This window comes from Chamaea fasciata, unplaced genomic scaffold (genome assembly GCF_029207755.1).
Source record: "Chamaea fasciata isolate MVZ Bird 193981 ecotype frontalis unplaced genomic scaffold, bChaFas1.0.hap1 SCAF_4, whole genome shotgun sequence".
NCBI classification, from domain to species: domain Eukaryota; kingdom Metazoa; phylum Chordata; class Aves; order Passeriformes; family Sylviidae; genus Chamaea; species Chamaea fasciata.
Window position 1 is genome coordinate 46774580 of NW_027094089.1, and position 15966 is coordinate 46790545.

A 15966-nucleotide genomic window follows, 5' to 3' on the forward strand; every position below is an offset into this window, starting at 1 on the left:
GCTGAGGAGGCCTCTGCCCCTTCACCCAAGTCATTGATAGGTAAGTTGAACAAGACTGGGCCCACTACTGAACCCTGGGAGGCACCACCACAGACAGGCCTCCCATCGGACTTTGTGCCACTCATTATCATCCTCTGGGATAAGACTACAGTGTCTAGTTACTAGCAGTTCCACATGAGCAGTTTTAGATCTACTTAACTCCTCCAATTTAAGGAGAAAAAATTTGTGTCCACCTTAACATACATTTTAAGATGCAGCATGGCTACAGAAGACAGCAAGTATTATGGGTTTGATTTGCACAGAAAGCCCAAACTGCTACATGGAAAAAATGGTCACGAGGTAGAACACACTAGCAAGGCAAGTCAAGATCGACAACACCAAGCTGTATGGTGTGGCCGACACCCAGGGATGGACAGAACACTGTAACAGCCCTGTAGAGGTGGTAGATGCCCCATTCCTGGAAATATTTAAGATCACATTAGGTGAAACTCAGAGCAAACTGAAGATGCCCCTCAGTTTTGCAGAGGAGTTGAACTATGTGACCTTTAAAGGTTCCTTCCAACACAAACCGTTCTATGATTCTTATTTTTCTGTGCTTTTAGAGGCCACTCACATCACTTCACTCAAAGGACAGCAGGCAGGGAAGAAAACATAAATATGAAAGTGAAGTTGAAGAACAACTTAATGTTCAGTCATGTCTTCCAACCCTCCATAACCCTCCAGCCAGGTAGCTGCCTGGTTTTCAAGACCACTATTATTTATCCCATAGACAACACTGGCATAAGCTGCATAAACGCACATTCCATTCCTTCCTACTTCCAAAGTCTAAGAGAAATGTCCCTATCACATTTCAAGTTAAATAATTTTGAAGCAAAGTGAAGTAAACACAGAAAAAGGGCAGATAGCTATTATTAAAATACATGACCCAGAAGTAATACCTTAACTATTTACAGTCCTAGCCCGCTCTGCTGTCACTTCCTTTCATGGTCAGGAGTTCCTCTCCGCGTCTCCACACCCTAATCCTCCTGAGATCATCCAGTATACTATAACACGGGACAATGGACAGTAAATAATGTACTATTGATACAAACAAGTTGTGATCAATTGGTCACATGTTGTTAATGGGCAAAGAGGCATGCCTTTCACACATTACCAGCTCGTAACTGGGCACAGAAGTATGTGACAGAAGCATTATTGTCAAAAGTGGTTTTAGACAAAGGTATTACAGTTTTTAGTTGCTATACAAAAGTCCCCCTTGCATAAAAGCACATATATGTACCTAGTCCTTTACCTCCCCTCTAAGTTACCATTTAACTACATATTGCCACTTCCAGAAATCAGGAAGCTAAAATTGCGTAAGTTACATGCACATAAACAGGGATATTAAAGTCTAACACCCCATAAAATAAATCAGACTGATACTGCTGATACTGAGACTGATATTGCTCCATGAATAGGCTTACTCCAATCTTTACAGCCATTTTCCCTCTCCTGACTCATTAGCCACATCTTCCCACTTTTCATCTCCTTTTAAGGCACATTTCCTCTCCTACTCTACCAAAAGCTGTTCCAACAAGCAAAGATAGGTATTACCCACACCAAAGCACCCTGATCCATGGGACATCATAGAGCCTGTCTCTGAAAAGTCTAAATAAGGCCAAAACTCAGATGCATTCTCCTAGAGGTGTGCCCAAAATGCCCTTTGCCATCTGAACCAATGTTCTCAGAACAAGACAAACAAAAAAAACAAACCAAACAAAGGTAGCAAACCTCACGCTTAAACTGTTATGCTTAAACTGTTATGCTTAAACTGTTACGCAAGCCACAGCTTTGAATAACTTCTACTTTACACAGATTGGGCCACTGTGAGCCAGTAGCTTGCTTGTTACAGCTCATCTCTTACACAGAGAGGCCATCACTAACATCATCACACTAATCATTCCAGTCGTCAAAGGACTGTCATTATGGCCCAGAACTGCCCTCAAGGATATTCAGAAAAGCCTTCTGACAGACACTGCTCTCAAGTGGTTCATGCAAAAATACATACTTTCAGCACCCAGAGGGCTCTTAAGACTACTTTAACATTCAAATATGTGTGCCTCTAGGCTGATCCCCACCAGGAAAACAAGTTCGGACAGATCACTGTTAATCCTTTTAATAAACCAACTTGCCCAGAGGAAAAGACAACCAAATTATTTCCTCTCAAAAGAACCCCAAGTGACATTCAACCCCTAAGAATTAGTAAACATTTGGGTCTACTACCATTCATGAAAACGTCTGTTGAAAAAGTGATGACTAATGATATGTTCTAAGTGTAAAGTAGACTCATAAGGGCAGTAGATAGTAGCTAACTATATTATTTGTCCAATTACTATCCCAAATGCCTAAAGACTGAAGGACTGGAAGAGTATCAAAGCAGTGTTACAGCTGTTACAACTGTGCAAATGACTGAATTTTACCTTGAATGTACTCTCAAGAACAGCCAGTAGTTTCATATTGTGCTGCTGTTTCTGGTTCAGTCATAGCTGAGCTTGTTTCTTTCACTCTGCCATGCCTCAGTTCTCTGTCCAGTAAACACGTTTTGTTTTGTCAGCAAAAGTGGTAGACAGATGAGTCATTTGGAACAGTAGGAACTTCAGATCATTTCAAGTCTCACACCCACCCCCCCTCCCCCCTCCCAGCAAGATCAGCCACGTGGTGAGATTGCTCAGGTCTTTATATTGCATGGGCTGAAAACTCTCCAAGGAGGCAAAGAGCACCATCCATCTCTGCGGACACCAGGCCCACTGCCCAGCAGTTCTCACAGAAAGAAAACCTTTCCCTCACCCCCTGTCTCTGGCCCGACTCAGCCCACTGCCCACCAAGGCTTCCTGCCCCTAGGGCTGCTAGCATCACTGCCAGGTCTGATGAGTTTACAAACAGCATTAAAAGTTACTTGGAGTCAAGCATAACTTAGACAGATCAGAAGGCTGATTAGCTTTACAAATTCATAAATTTGGATAACAAGCAAAACTTGGGAACCATTCAAACTATTTGTATTGCACTCATATACGAAAGGTACCTTCATCCCTTTGCTACATTCACAACACTTCACGTTCCATGAAACTGAGGCTCTTATTCCCATCTATTAATCCTGCTGGACAATTTCTGTATTTTTCTAAGGAGGATTAACTAACTCTCCAGTCCATACACATGACACATGGCAAACATGCACCACTCACATTCAAGTGTTTGAAGCTACACAGGCAGTATCATGCTGCTCCTGAGAGTACCGTTTCACATCCTATCGTGTAGGTCAATGTGAAATCCTGCCTGTAGGTACTGCATTTGATAGCAGTTTACTCACAGTTATTCTAATTTGGACTGAACATAGGAATAAACACGTGTCTACAGCTCTTTCTAATAGCCCGACAATCAGTTTTTTTGAGATTTATGCAGATAAAAACACAGCCATCTTAGGTCAAGTAACTCATGAAAAGATACAAAAATCAAAATTTAAAAGGGCAAGTCAAACCAATATATAAAACAGGAGGGCAGCTACAATTAGACGGTCATTAATTTTCAGTATTTTAATAATTGAGCTAGTAACAGCAGACACAAAAATTAGGTCACTGATCTTGGACACTCAGTACACACAAAGATTACTCAAGACTGACAGGCAGAAGCGTAAAGCTAAATCTGATACTGCACAGTTAATTCAAGTAAAAAAAAACTTCTACAAAAACTATCAACTCATTTTCTGTTCTCATGCATTGCTTCAAGCAGGAAACCTGATGCATTGAATCATTCTATGCAATTAACTCCAAAGACAGGCAATTTGACTTAGCATTTGTTCAAGAACATTGACACTCCTCATTTCAGAACACCTAAAAATGTTTCAAAATAAGTAATCCTTACTCCACCTGGTTACACAACACACAGTATTTGTAAAGATAAAAAACCCCTCTATCCACAAGAGAAAAACAGGCTGCATTTTTGCCATAGCAAATGTCTGCAATATCTACTCCTCTTGTAACAGCTAGTTCTACACTTCTAACACTACCAAACTTGCACAGAAAATCCCTGTAGATTCACAGAATGGTCTAGGTTGGAAGCAATCTTCAAATCTAGTTCCAACACCTGTGCCACCAGCAGTGGTATCTTCCACTAGGTTAGGTTGCTCAAAGCTCTGAATGCGTCATGTGCGTTGTATCACTCAATGTAGAAACAGTCACCATCTCAAACACCTGAGTTGCCCATGAAACCTTCCACACAAAAAAACCGAAAACCTGGCCAGTTAAAACTGCAGCAGAAAAGAGATTCTTGATCACCAGAGGTATGTCGAGGAAAAAAAAAAAAAAAAAAAAAAAAAAAAAAAAAAAAAAAAAAAAAAAAAAAAAAGCGTTGATCTCCACCACAATGGCTAGTTTTGTGTCATTCAGCTGCACGGGTTCCGAGTAATTTCACTAGAATAACCACTTTTGTTATAAAAATAGCCTTTAGCAAAAGGCAAACATGACTCCATTTAATTTTCTTTCAGTTTGCTCAACTGTTACAGAAAAAATTCAGCTACTCAGTTGGTTAATGAGGCTGTAATTCTCATCTTGCCTACCAACATCTCAACCATGGACACAGTCCAAGGCAAGAGCTACTGCTATGGCAAGTTTCACAGTTTAGCTATCTGAATGCAAAAGCAGCTTCTACAATTTTCTTCACTTTATGCAGTTCACTTTGTCAGCAGTTTTCCAGTTTCCTTCAGAGTGGGTGCTCTGGCCAGATTAGCAATAGCAGTTTTAGGTCAAGACCTCAATTTGGGCTTGTAGCTCAAGGTACAAGCACGTAAAAATTAAAAAGTGAAACTCATTAATACACTAATTACTTCTCTACTGCATGCATGCAGTACATGCACAGTCTGTTACAAGCAGCATATGGCAGTTTAGAGTTATGACTTTAGTTGTCCCTCTTTCGCAAAGAGAAAGCAGCTTCTAATGCTTGTTTGGGTAGAAATGAACCACACCAGGATATCTGATGAGATTTCCATGTTACTAGAGGTAAAAATACCCTTAATTACAGTTATAGCAGGTACTCAGATTTTAAGATTTAAATTTAGAAGATTTAAAAGCCCTTCTTAAATCAATTGTGATTTGTGACCAGTAAATGTTCACCTTTAGTTATGCTTGCTGGATCAAGACTGGAGATGAACAGCAGATGCAGAAAATTGAAATAAATCTCATGATCTTGCTCTGCCTTCAAACTATGTTGATGCATATGCATCAACTGTGTTGATGCATATGAAATTTAATACTAATGGATAAATAAAAGCAGAGGTCACAGAATTAATTTTCCAGCATTTCAAGACGACAAACAAAATGGACTGCACTGAAACAAAGACTTCATTACAAAAATAAAATGGAAACTAACAAAGTATGTATGGTACCATTCCTGCAATATATTGCCCATTTCAGTGCAATGGCTACATATGCACACGCTCAAAGGAACTTCAGAAATCAAAATACTCCATTAACAAACTTTTCTTCTGCCAAGACAGACGACCGTAACACCTACTCTCTTCCTGCATCCATCTTCTTTTCTCTATTAAAGAGAAACACTCTTTACTAGACCAGAGATCTAAGGGACTACCACCATCCCCTCCTCCTCACCACTTTTCACACACTTCTCACAAGGTCACCTGGAGCAGTGGTGCAAGGAACCTTAAATACTTCTATAGGTAAACATTTGCCCCACTGGTTCCATGAGCTTTCAATAACTATCTCGCTATTCAGCACACCTGTCTCCAAAGATGCTGCTAAAGTCCAGACACAGCTGCTCCAGCAGCATGTAAGGGATAAAACCATAACTTCAAGAATGCATTCAGAAAGTAAGTTATTCACGAGTAAGATTTGGAAAAGTTCTCCACTTTGGTACTGAAACTAAAAATCACATGCCACAAAAACAAAACCAGAAGTGCCAAGCTTATAAGGCCATGCCAAGTTTAAATAGTAGACAGACAAACCCTTGCCCTGTTACCGGTGTTTAGATATTTAATTAATAAATTTTAATAGCCACTACACCAAGTCTAAACCAGGGAACCATTTCTCCAAGGTGTTTTATAATTACATTATTAAAAACAGACACTACCACAACATCCTTAGCCAATTTTATTTATATTAAGGTATGTTAACAGCAAGTTTTCCACAACATTACACAGAAACAGCCTCTTGGATGCCAAGGCTGACTGATCAAATCCCAGTATATGGAGAGAGAGGTCTAAACTCAAGACCCTCAAAAGCACATTTTTTCTTAAAAAAAACCTCAGGTACCATGAATGTGAATGTTTGGAATGTATCTACTCATTTAGAAATTAGTGACAAAGCCAGCTCAAGAAGCCTATTTCAAATCTTTATGCCCTATGAAACGTAGGTACAGTCTGAATACCTGCAAAACCCACTGAAATCTCTATCTAATCATGCCAATGCAGATAGGTGGAAATGGCATAGAGTATCCAAACTATCTTCTGACCTGACTCATCCTCTACCTCCTTCCAGGTAATACTGCATAAATTTTCACCAATACAAATAAACAACAACAACAACAAACCACCACAACCCCAAAAACAACAACAAAAAACCCAAAAACCAAGATCACTCCAATCACCCCTTCCAGTATGTAATTCCACTTCTGAAAAAAACATGTAGTAACAGTATTGCAAAATACAATCAGCAGGGACACTACTGGTAGAGAAGTTACCTTTCCATGGGTGAATCTCCTTCTCTCAACCTTTATAGGAGGAAGTGACTAAGGCATTTGCCTATAAATACTTACTTGAATTTCCTAGAAAAATTCTGTTCATCCATTCTGTAAAAAATATCCTACTAACTTCATTTCTGGCCTCAAGACTTAAGGCACAGAAGAACATCAGTACTCCAGCAATCATTCAATAACAGTTTCATTCCATTAAAATATATAAAGTTTATTCAGCTAAATCTGAGTGAAGATTTAGTTAAACAAACTCATCTGGAGCAGTCTGAAAGCAAAGGCAGCTAGCACAGACCTACAGAAAGGCTGCTCAACACATCACAGTGAATATTCCAGGACACCCCGAGTACTCCTTCCTACCTCTGCGCAGACAGTCTTATACTGTATTTGAATGTTGAAGAGTTAGCACTTTTGCCAGTGCTTAGGTAGTGAGTATTCACAAGACTGCATAAGCACACTTTACAGTATATTACTGCAATTAAGGTACTTTCCATTGTATAATGCTTTATTTCTACCTCTAATCCACACTCACCTGAAGAAGTAAGTAAAGGGTCTTACATCATTAACATGATCAGAAATGAATTGGGAATTTCCACCACCTCAGTATTTTCTAGCTTCTGCACCATTTGGGCAGCTACAACGGGTTTACAGGCAAATACCTGGTTTTACACTAACTACAGCTGAAAATCAAGCTTCTCATTCTCACAACACCTTACAGCTTCATCTAGTCTAATAATCTCTGCAGTTTCTGATCAGCAGCTGGACTGTTTGAACCATCAGCAATATCACAACTGCATGAGGGAATGAGGAACTGGTATCACCAATGTTTTACGTGAAGTTCAAGACTGCCTAAAGTTATGCTCATTTTGATCCACAGCTGGCACGCTCACTGCCAGCACATCTAAACACCAAACTCTCATCCCAACTTTAATTAAGAAACCACAGCTTTTTTCAAACCCTCATTACACTGGGGCTTACTTTGACTACCAAAACAAATTAAAACCCATTGCTTAAGTACAGGAGTACCACTAGGCTGAGACAGAATAGAAAAGTGTGACAATAGTTGACTAATCTCCATCTGGAAAACTTCAGCTTGTTCCCAATTCAGTTTTCAAACATACGAAAGTAAGACCTTCCCATTACAACCTACCACATTATGCAATTACCACTCTTAAAGCTCCATATATTTTGCCAGCCGAGTCAAATTTAGACTGTGAACTACTTCAAAAACTTGACATTAGAATTTTTAAGTAAGTTTCTGAGAATGCATACTTAAGATTTCTGCTGTGAGCTGTATCTCTATCGCTCAGTTTTAAAGCTGAAAACCTGTAGTTCATGTAAAAACATTGACTACTAAAGCCAAGTGTTTCAATGAGGTCGTCTTTTCAATATGTACTTACTACAGAGCTGTACATCAGAAAGTCTATGAAACACATGCTCTCCCAAATACAATGAAGACCAAGAAATTAGGTCTCTTATCTTAGTTGCTTCATAAGCATTAGATGCAAGGAGACCCTACAAATAAAAAACAATTCTTAGTGAGCAAAAACAGCTTCCTCAGTATTGGCAGTTTGTCTGAGCTTCAGTGGGAATCAGTCAGGCAGCTCACCCGTGTTATTTAGCCACCAGAGACTCAGTATGACTTCCAGAATTTCAATAAAGATTAGGCAACAAAACATCTTGATCTGGCCAACCAGATGTGGTAGCTAAAACTTACAAATTGTCTTATGCCAGCTTCTCCAGAGCTAATCCTTGAGTGCAACAAATTAGGTAGATTTCACACAGGCAAGATGAAAAAAAACATGTAGCAGCTTCCTTCAGAAATGGAACTACAGATGTCAAAACCCCAAACACCATCAGCTAATCCTGCTGGACAATGTCATGATTTTTCAATTGATTTGGGGTCTGTCAGAAAAAAACCTCTGCGCGCTAAAGCAATGTTCTCTCACACTTTTTGAATGTTATCAACAGCTGGTAACCCTCACTGTCCTCTGCAGACACTAGCAGGCATCTATTAAAAAAGCATTTCAGCAAAAGTGAAGATGGCATTAAAGCAACATTGAAACGTATATTCATGACAATTGAGTTTATCCATTAGCTCACAATCAGCTTTATTGCTATGAAGAACATCACTGGCCACAAATATAATCAAAAGCCATTATGCTGTAAGACAAAAAGTTTTACCTATAAAAGCAGCATTTCTGCATTGCTGTTCCTAGACAGGAGCCTGTGCTTGCATACTTGTACTATTTTTAACTGCAGTCTACATCTGCAGGGGCACTGACTTATTTTAAGAAGCACAAGAAAGCTCAACTATTACCTGGGCTTTTGGAACACTAGATCATATGACATCTCTTTCCTACCTAGTCCCCAACTAAAGCAAGCCTAGCTCTGTCTCTCAAAAATTCTACCTTAGTATTACAAGGACTTTAATAGAATTCAGCTTGGGCTTTCACTGTAGTTTGAATACTGTCATCTAGAAACCTGGGAAATACTCTGCAACCTTTTTTGTCTTGTCTTTTTATTTTCCTTACGATCAGTCTTAAGTATGCTCATAATTTTTGAAAATGCAGTAAGTAATGCAGTAAGTAAACCTTTCCCTCCCATTTAAAAAACAGCATTTAAGAGGAATCTAAGAATAAAAATCAATGTCACATTAATATGGTAAAATCACAATAAATTTACTTTCAGAAATATTACACAAACAGGATTACCCTAATAGCAGGAAGATATTTATGTAGATATGGGCATATTTAAGACATATCCATCTCAAAGACTAAAGCAAGTAAAAATCTCCACTGCATATGGAAACGATCAACCACTCCACTGGAATAAAACCACATAAAATAAAGACATCTATTGCTGAAGCAGAAACATCAGTGTGGGCACATCCAGAATATATTTGAAAGGAGCACTAAAGATGTGCCTTATCAGGTTTGAATATATCTGACAGAATTCCTCAGCAGTTTCAAGGACATTAGTAGGTGACTGTAGTTAGAAATGCTCAATAATATGGCAAAAATTTCAGTTACCTATGCTTCTCTTCAATTAAGTAATATTCTGTTTTACACAGTGCATACAGAATTGCCAATTTTATATTTGCAAGCAAAATTATTTATGCATAATCGCTATAAATGAGGTTCAAAGTCCACTGGCTAGAGCTATCAGTCCTAATAAAACATTTCTGAAAGGTCAGAGAAAAGAGATGAAAAAAACTGAATGTAATTTCAGGATTTGAAATTCATGGAACTGAAAAAGGAAAACTGAAGCTATAACTAACACCAATGTGCCTCCTCAATCTAATGTCCCCATATAGTGGAACACCTTCCAGGCTCCTTCAATTTAATTTAAAATTGGCCATCAAAGGAAAGTCAAACGGCATGGAGTTTTTTAGCACAAAAAATCGGGAACCTATTACTTTTCAAGAAAATACACACACCCTGAAATACTCATTAGGTGTTACAACTTTATCCAGCATCACTTCTAAGTACACAAGATACTGAAGTCCCACGCTGTTACTAAACTTTATCAACCAAGGCTGTCTTCAAAACTTAAAAAATACGGCAACTTTTAGTCTCAGACACTTTAATTAAATAAACTACAATCAAAAACTTTTATAAACACGATTTTTTTTTTTTGTGTGGTTTCTGGATTTTTTTCGGTTAACTAACAGTTTTCCAGTTCTAACAAGTAACACCTGAATTTAAAGGGACGCTAACGAGGAGGTAACGAGGTGAAAGGGGGACCGAGCTGCCTGGCCCCTCCAAGAGCTCTCATCATCAGCGTTATGCACTTGAAGCAAAATCAACTTACTCTCCACGCACTCAAGGGAAGAATGGTAATTTTTTTTCCGGGGCAGGGCAATCTGAAAAGGTGGGCAGTACACCGAACCTCGGTAAATGCTCCGTCCAAAAAGCAGGGATGACGGGGGTGACGACCGCTCAGTCTGACCAAGCTCAGACGCGCCAGGCCGGTGCGACACTTGGTCATTTCTTTGACACTTGGTCAAAGAAAGCATTTGGTCCGTGCACGCTCCCACCCCCATCCCCCCACGCCGGCTCCCCTCGGCCGGGAACTCCCCAGCCCAGCAGCGCCCACTCGCAAGGCGGGACCCTCCGTATCACCTCCCCCGGAGCGTGGGGCGCCGAAGGCCGGGACCGGGCAGCACCGGGTGTTCGGCCGGGGCCGCCGCGGCTTTTCCATCGGCGGGAACGCTGCCCCGGCCACGCGGCTCCCCCCCGCGCCTCGCAGGGGCGGCAGGCAGCCCTGCGGCCCCTCCCTAGCACCGCGCCTTCCACCCGCTGCCCTCGGCGGCTCCGCCGGGCCGGAGGGTGCGCTCAGAAGGCGGCAGACGCACTACGGTAGACATAAGCGCTCCGATCAGGGCGAAGTCAGACGAGAGCAAGACGGAAAGGAAAGGTTCAGCTTGCGGGGAGAATGGGAGCGACGCTCGAGTGGTAGGGCCACGCTAAGGAAATAAGTGGGGTGAAAGTCATTCAGAGAGATGCTGAGGATTAAACAAAGGGTTTATTGAATAGTGTTTGGTCCGGAGGACAAGTGTTTAACCGCCCAATTACTAGCACATTAAAAGGAGGGAGCTGGGCAAAGCAAAGAGTGAGAAAAGCCCAATCGTTAAAGCAAAAGGCGAATTAACTCATCTAGTACGAGACGGGGAGAGGGGATGAAATAACCGTTCGCAGAAAAAAAAACCAAAACCACGGTCATCAACTGTCAAGAAGCCCTTCTTCAATTACCACCAAGTATCTTGGAGTTTGGAACCCAGACGCGAACAAGCCAGTACCGGCGGAAAGCCACTGGTCACTTACCGTAGTAGGGGACGGTGAAGGTGTCCGCACACGCCTTGATTTACCCTTACCTATTGCTGAGGTACCCTGGCCATGAGCCGGCGGCCCCCGGCCCAGCCTGCCCCTCGCCCAGGCCGCCCCGCCCTCCCCGCTGTGCTCCCGGAGTGGGCTTACAGGCCCGCTCCGGCTCCAGCTCTCCTCCACTCCTGCTCCGGCGAGAATCTGGCGTCCCGGCGTGCCTCTGCCAAGACGGCATAGCTCCCCGTATGCCCCGTCTCCTTTCCCAGCCCCTCGACCCGCCCTCCTTTCAGTAGCCCGGGACCGGCAGTCCGTCTGCTCGCTGTCCTGCAGGAGTGGCGGGTTTCGCGGAGCGTGATTACCGCTGCTGCCGTCCGAGGCTGGGAGCGGAGAAAAAGTGTTGGCTACCCGAGGGTGCGACACAGCGCCCCGCAGCCGCCTCACCTGATGGCTTTGGTACTCCGGCACCCTACCGCGCCACACTCGTCCTGCCGCCAGCAGAGACAGCTGGGTCGGTGACAGGCAGATAAAGGACCCCACAGCCCGCCCCTGTGGCCACCGCCTGAGTGACGCCGCCGGCGGCCACTCAAGAACCCCGCGCCCGCGGGGCCGCGCCCCCGGGCAATGCAGGCACTTGGCGGCGTCAAGGCCGGACGGGCCCTGCCCCACGACTGCCGCCGAGCACCCTCGGGCGGCAGGGAGCAAGAGCATGGCAGCGGAGTCTGCTGATCAGGATGGGGCGGGAGCTTGCCTTCCCTGTCCCCGGTGCGGTCAGAGGCAGGACACCCACAGTACTTGCTCATTTCCCTAAAGCTCCCCGGCTGGCCGTCTTTCCCTGAAAAGTGTCGAGCCCCGGAGGCTCCACGCTGCCTCCTCTCCGGAAACGGCTCGGCGTACGAACCCCCAAGCCGCCCGCCCGAAGGGGAGCAGCGGCAGGGAGCGCTCCATGACCTGCGATGCGCATTGCCCGCTCCGACAGCGCCGTCCAGTTTCCGTCCTACAGCGGGGGAACCCCTCTTCGCCCCCCGCAATGTTTGGCAGCCGAGCACCGCGGCTGCGCTCCCGCGGGCAGCTCGTTCCGCGCGGATAGCACTCCAGCAAGTGCCCAAAGGGATGTCATTGTGGGGAGAAGGGTCCCGTCCCCGCGGGAGTGCATGTTGTGTCACCCGCCCTCCCAGCGCTCCAACGACTAGTAAAAATACACCCGCCTCACCGCCGGTCCTTGGGAACGACTTGAGGTTTTAACTATCCATTTGCCTCGCTCATATAGATATCACATTAGTTATTTTCGTATGTAAAATAGATGGGGACGGTGTAACGTGCTGGCAGCAGCATAAATTAAACAACAATGGCAGTGCTTACGGCCGGTCTTTGCCGGTAGCACAAGCTGCAGCGCCAGCGCTTACCATCGCCGCCTCCTCCTCCTGCCCAGACCCTCCCACCGCTGCGGGGACGGAGGGCGAGAGGACGGGAGACGCGCCCGGGGACGGGACGCCCCGCCCGTCCCTTTGCCCCGGAGCCCCGCCGGGAACCCTGCCGCGACTGGCGGACGCAAACTTTCCCCGCACACAGCGGTGACCGCAGTCCGCGTCCCCCGGCACCCCGGTAGGACCACGGACAGAGATCGGGGCCGCCCCGCCCACGCTGCCCATGCACCGCTGCGCAGTGCCCCAACGCCCCGAACAAAGGGACGCGTCCCCCCCCGCGGCGGGTTATTCATCCCCACGAAAAGACACGAGTCTGCCCCGCCCGACAGTAATAGACTTCTCTCCGGGAAAGCTCAGCGGCTCTCCTCACCCCGCCGCCCGCCCTCCGCACCCGCTGACAATACCGGCCGATCGCGTCTTTGTGCGCCGCGGCACGCAGTCGCCTCACAGCCCCGCAGGAAGCCACAGAACGCCGTGCGGCTAATGCAATTAGGCGCGGAGAGCCTTATCCCGGCTAATCTGGAAATGCGAGTTTATCTCCTCAAAGTGATACCGTCTCCCTTCATCCGCGCCGGGGCGGGTGCGTCCCCTCGGGTGCTTCCCGCAAGGAGACGTATCCGGAACTGGACGGGCGCGGCCACGCTGGGAACTTTGCGTGAGGACCAGCCCAGGTAAGGATGCGCACGCCGTCCTGCGTGGGCGCGGTGCGGTCCCCCAGTTTCAGCGGCTGCCCTCCCCACGCTGCAAACACTTCCAGCAACTCAGCTCCACGGGCACGCTGCCAGAGACACGAACTGCCTCACTTAGCGCCGTCGGCACGAACCGTGTCAATACGGAGCAGACACAGGTGATCAGCATAATTCTACAAGGCATGCACCTCTGGAATGGGTCGCATGGACCCCATCGCACACGCACAACAACGGAAGGAATTAAGCCATAACTTACCTTCCTCTCCTCGGCTTACCAAAAAAAAAAAAAAACAAAACAACAAAAAAACCCCAAAAAACCCCCAAAAACAAAACCAAAAAAAACCACCAAAAAAAAAAACCAACTCAAAAATTACACACCTAACGGTGCAGTTCTCCCGATAAGGAGCAAGAGGCAGTTAGATAGTTCTCTCAAGACAACAAAATGAGCTTAATTGCTGACAGTTATAAAAGGAACCAAATAAAAAACAAACAACAACAACAACAAAAAACCAACAACAAAAAATCCTTTCCCCACCCCCAACAGTCCGAAACTACGGGGGGAAAATATTTTTTTTTTTAAAAATGAAAAATAAAAAAAAAGAACTCGAAAGGGAGAGAGTGACAGGACGACCCTCCTTTCGCAACCCAATGGAACAAAAAAGAGGGGAGGGAGAAATGAAGGAACAAAGAAATGAAGGATGGAAGGGCGATTTTAAAGACCCTCTCTTCTCTCCCTTCCTCCCTGCTGGTCACTTCCTAGCGGCTCGCCACCCGAGCCAACTGCAGCATCGCGGAGTGCGCGGGGGTCGCCGGGGGGAGGGGGGGGGACGACGCCGTGCGGTGCCGCGCCGTGCCTCGCAGGGAGGCGGACCGCTCCGCAGATTTATAGCAGATCCGCCGCCCGGCTCCTGCCCGCCGCCGCGCCGGGGTGCGTGCGTCTGCGTGTCGCGCCCGGCGGCGCGGCCGCGGGGGCGCGGCGGAGGGCGTGTGTCCGTCCAGAGGCGGCCGCGTCCCGTCCCTTCCCGCGTCCGTCCGTCCGCGCCCGCCCCCCCCCGCGCGGCAGCCGCCCCACGCCTACCCCGGCGCCACGCGCGGCAGCGTCCCCGCACCCCAGCGCAACGCAGGCTGCTGGCGGCGCCGCGCGCCCACATTGGCCCGGCCACCGCCCACTCGCCCCGCCTCCGGCGAGGCGGCGGCTGCCCATTGGCCGCGCAGGCCGCCACTCCGGCAAGGCCCATGGCGCCGCGCTAAGCGTTCGTGGCGCCGTGCGGGGCCGCCTCCGCGCGCGCGGGAGGGCCCGGGGGCAGGCGGCCCCGGCGCGGAACTGTGGCCGCTCCGCTCCGCTCCCAGCCCGGTCCCCGGGGCGCCGGGCGCTGCGCCGGGGCCACGGCCGCTGCTGCCTGCTCCGTCAGCCACGTGGGAGCGAGGCGGTGCGTCGCGGTTCGCCCAGGGCGGCCGGCTCCCGGTGCTACCATGCTTTCGCAAGAAGTGCTGCCGAGAAAACAGCCTCTTTTGTTTGTTTGTTTGTTTGTGTTATGTGTCTGATTGGTTTTGCTTGGCTTTTTTTTTTTTTTTTTTTTTTTTTAATGCCCCCACTCTGCCAGTTCTGTCCGGATGTGTGTGTGCCAAGTTTGTTATTACCACCCAGGGACTGCTTTTACCATTTGCCCTTCTGGGAGTGGATGTATTAATGAGTGTTTAATAATGATATATTAATAATATTTCTAACAGGGAGGGTGGGTGGGTGGGCGGGCGGGCGGAAGGAAGGAAGGAAGGAAGGAAGGAAGGAAGGAAGGAAGGAAGGAAGGAAGGAAGGAAGGAGCTTTTATTCACGATGCAGTTAATTCCTGTCTTGGAGAGCAAACAATGTTTGCAAAGAAAAGAGGTGTTGTATGGAAGAAACAATCCTGCATGGTATTCTGAAGCATGACTTTTACTCTGTATACTGTTTGACCTTCACTGCACTTGATAATTTCATTTTAGAATCAGAAGTGCTTCCTACATGTGGCTTTTCTTCTGTCTTCTGTAACACAAGTGTGTGTCATGTATTTCCAATAGCAAAGCATTTATACCCCACAGAAAGCAAATTCTTATTTAGAATATTCTGGCCTGGCATTTGCGTGTAGCAAGGCACAGAAATAGAGATATGTGATTTCAAATAGAGAGACAGCATTTCAATGAGAGTGTCCCCATGTGTTCATAAATGATTAATGCAATGAACTGTGTACCATTTCTTTGTTTTGATCTCCCTATCCTACCACTGTGACATCAACTGAGAGTTATACAGGGACT

At 46.1% G+C, this 15966-nt stretch overlaps 1 protein-coding gene across 1 annotated transcript in view; it reads right to left on the reverse strand.

Annotated features, from left to right (window-relative positions):
* The window catches only part of ELAVL2 (ELAV like RNA binding protein 2), an 87144-nt gene extending 74783 nt beyond the window's left edge, over positions 1–12361 (reverse strand). Inside the window, 2 exon segments of the mRNA XM_066181455.1 lie at positions 12003–12151; positions 12154–12361. Coding sequence (XP_066037552.1) covers positions 12003–12151; positions 12154–12361 — 357 coding nt within the window.
* Between the last annotated feature and the right edge of the window lie 3605 nt (positions 12362–15966).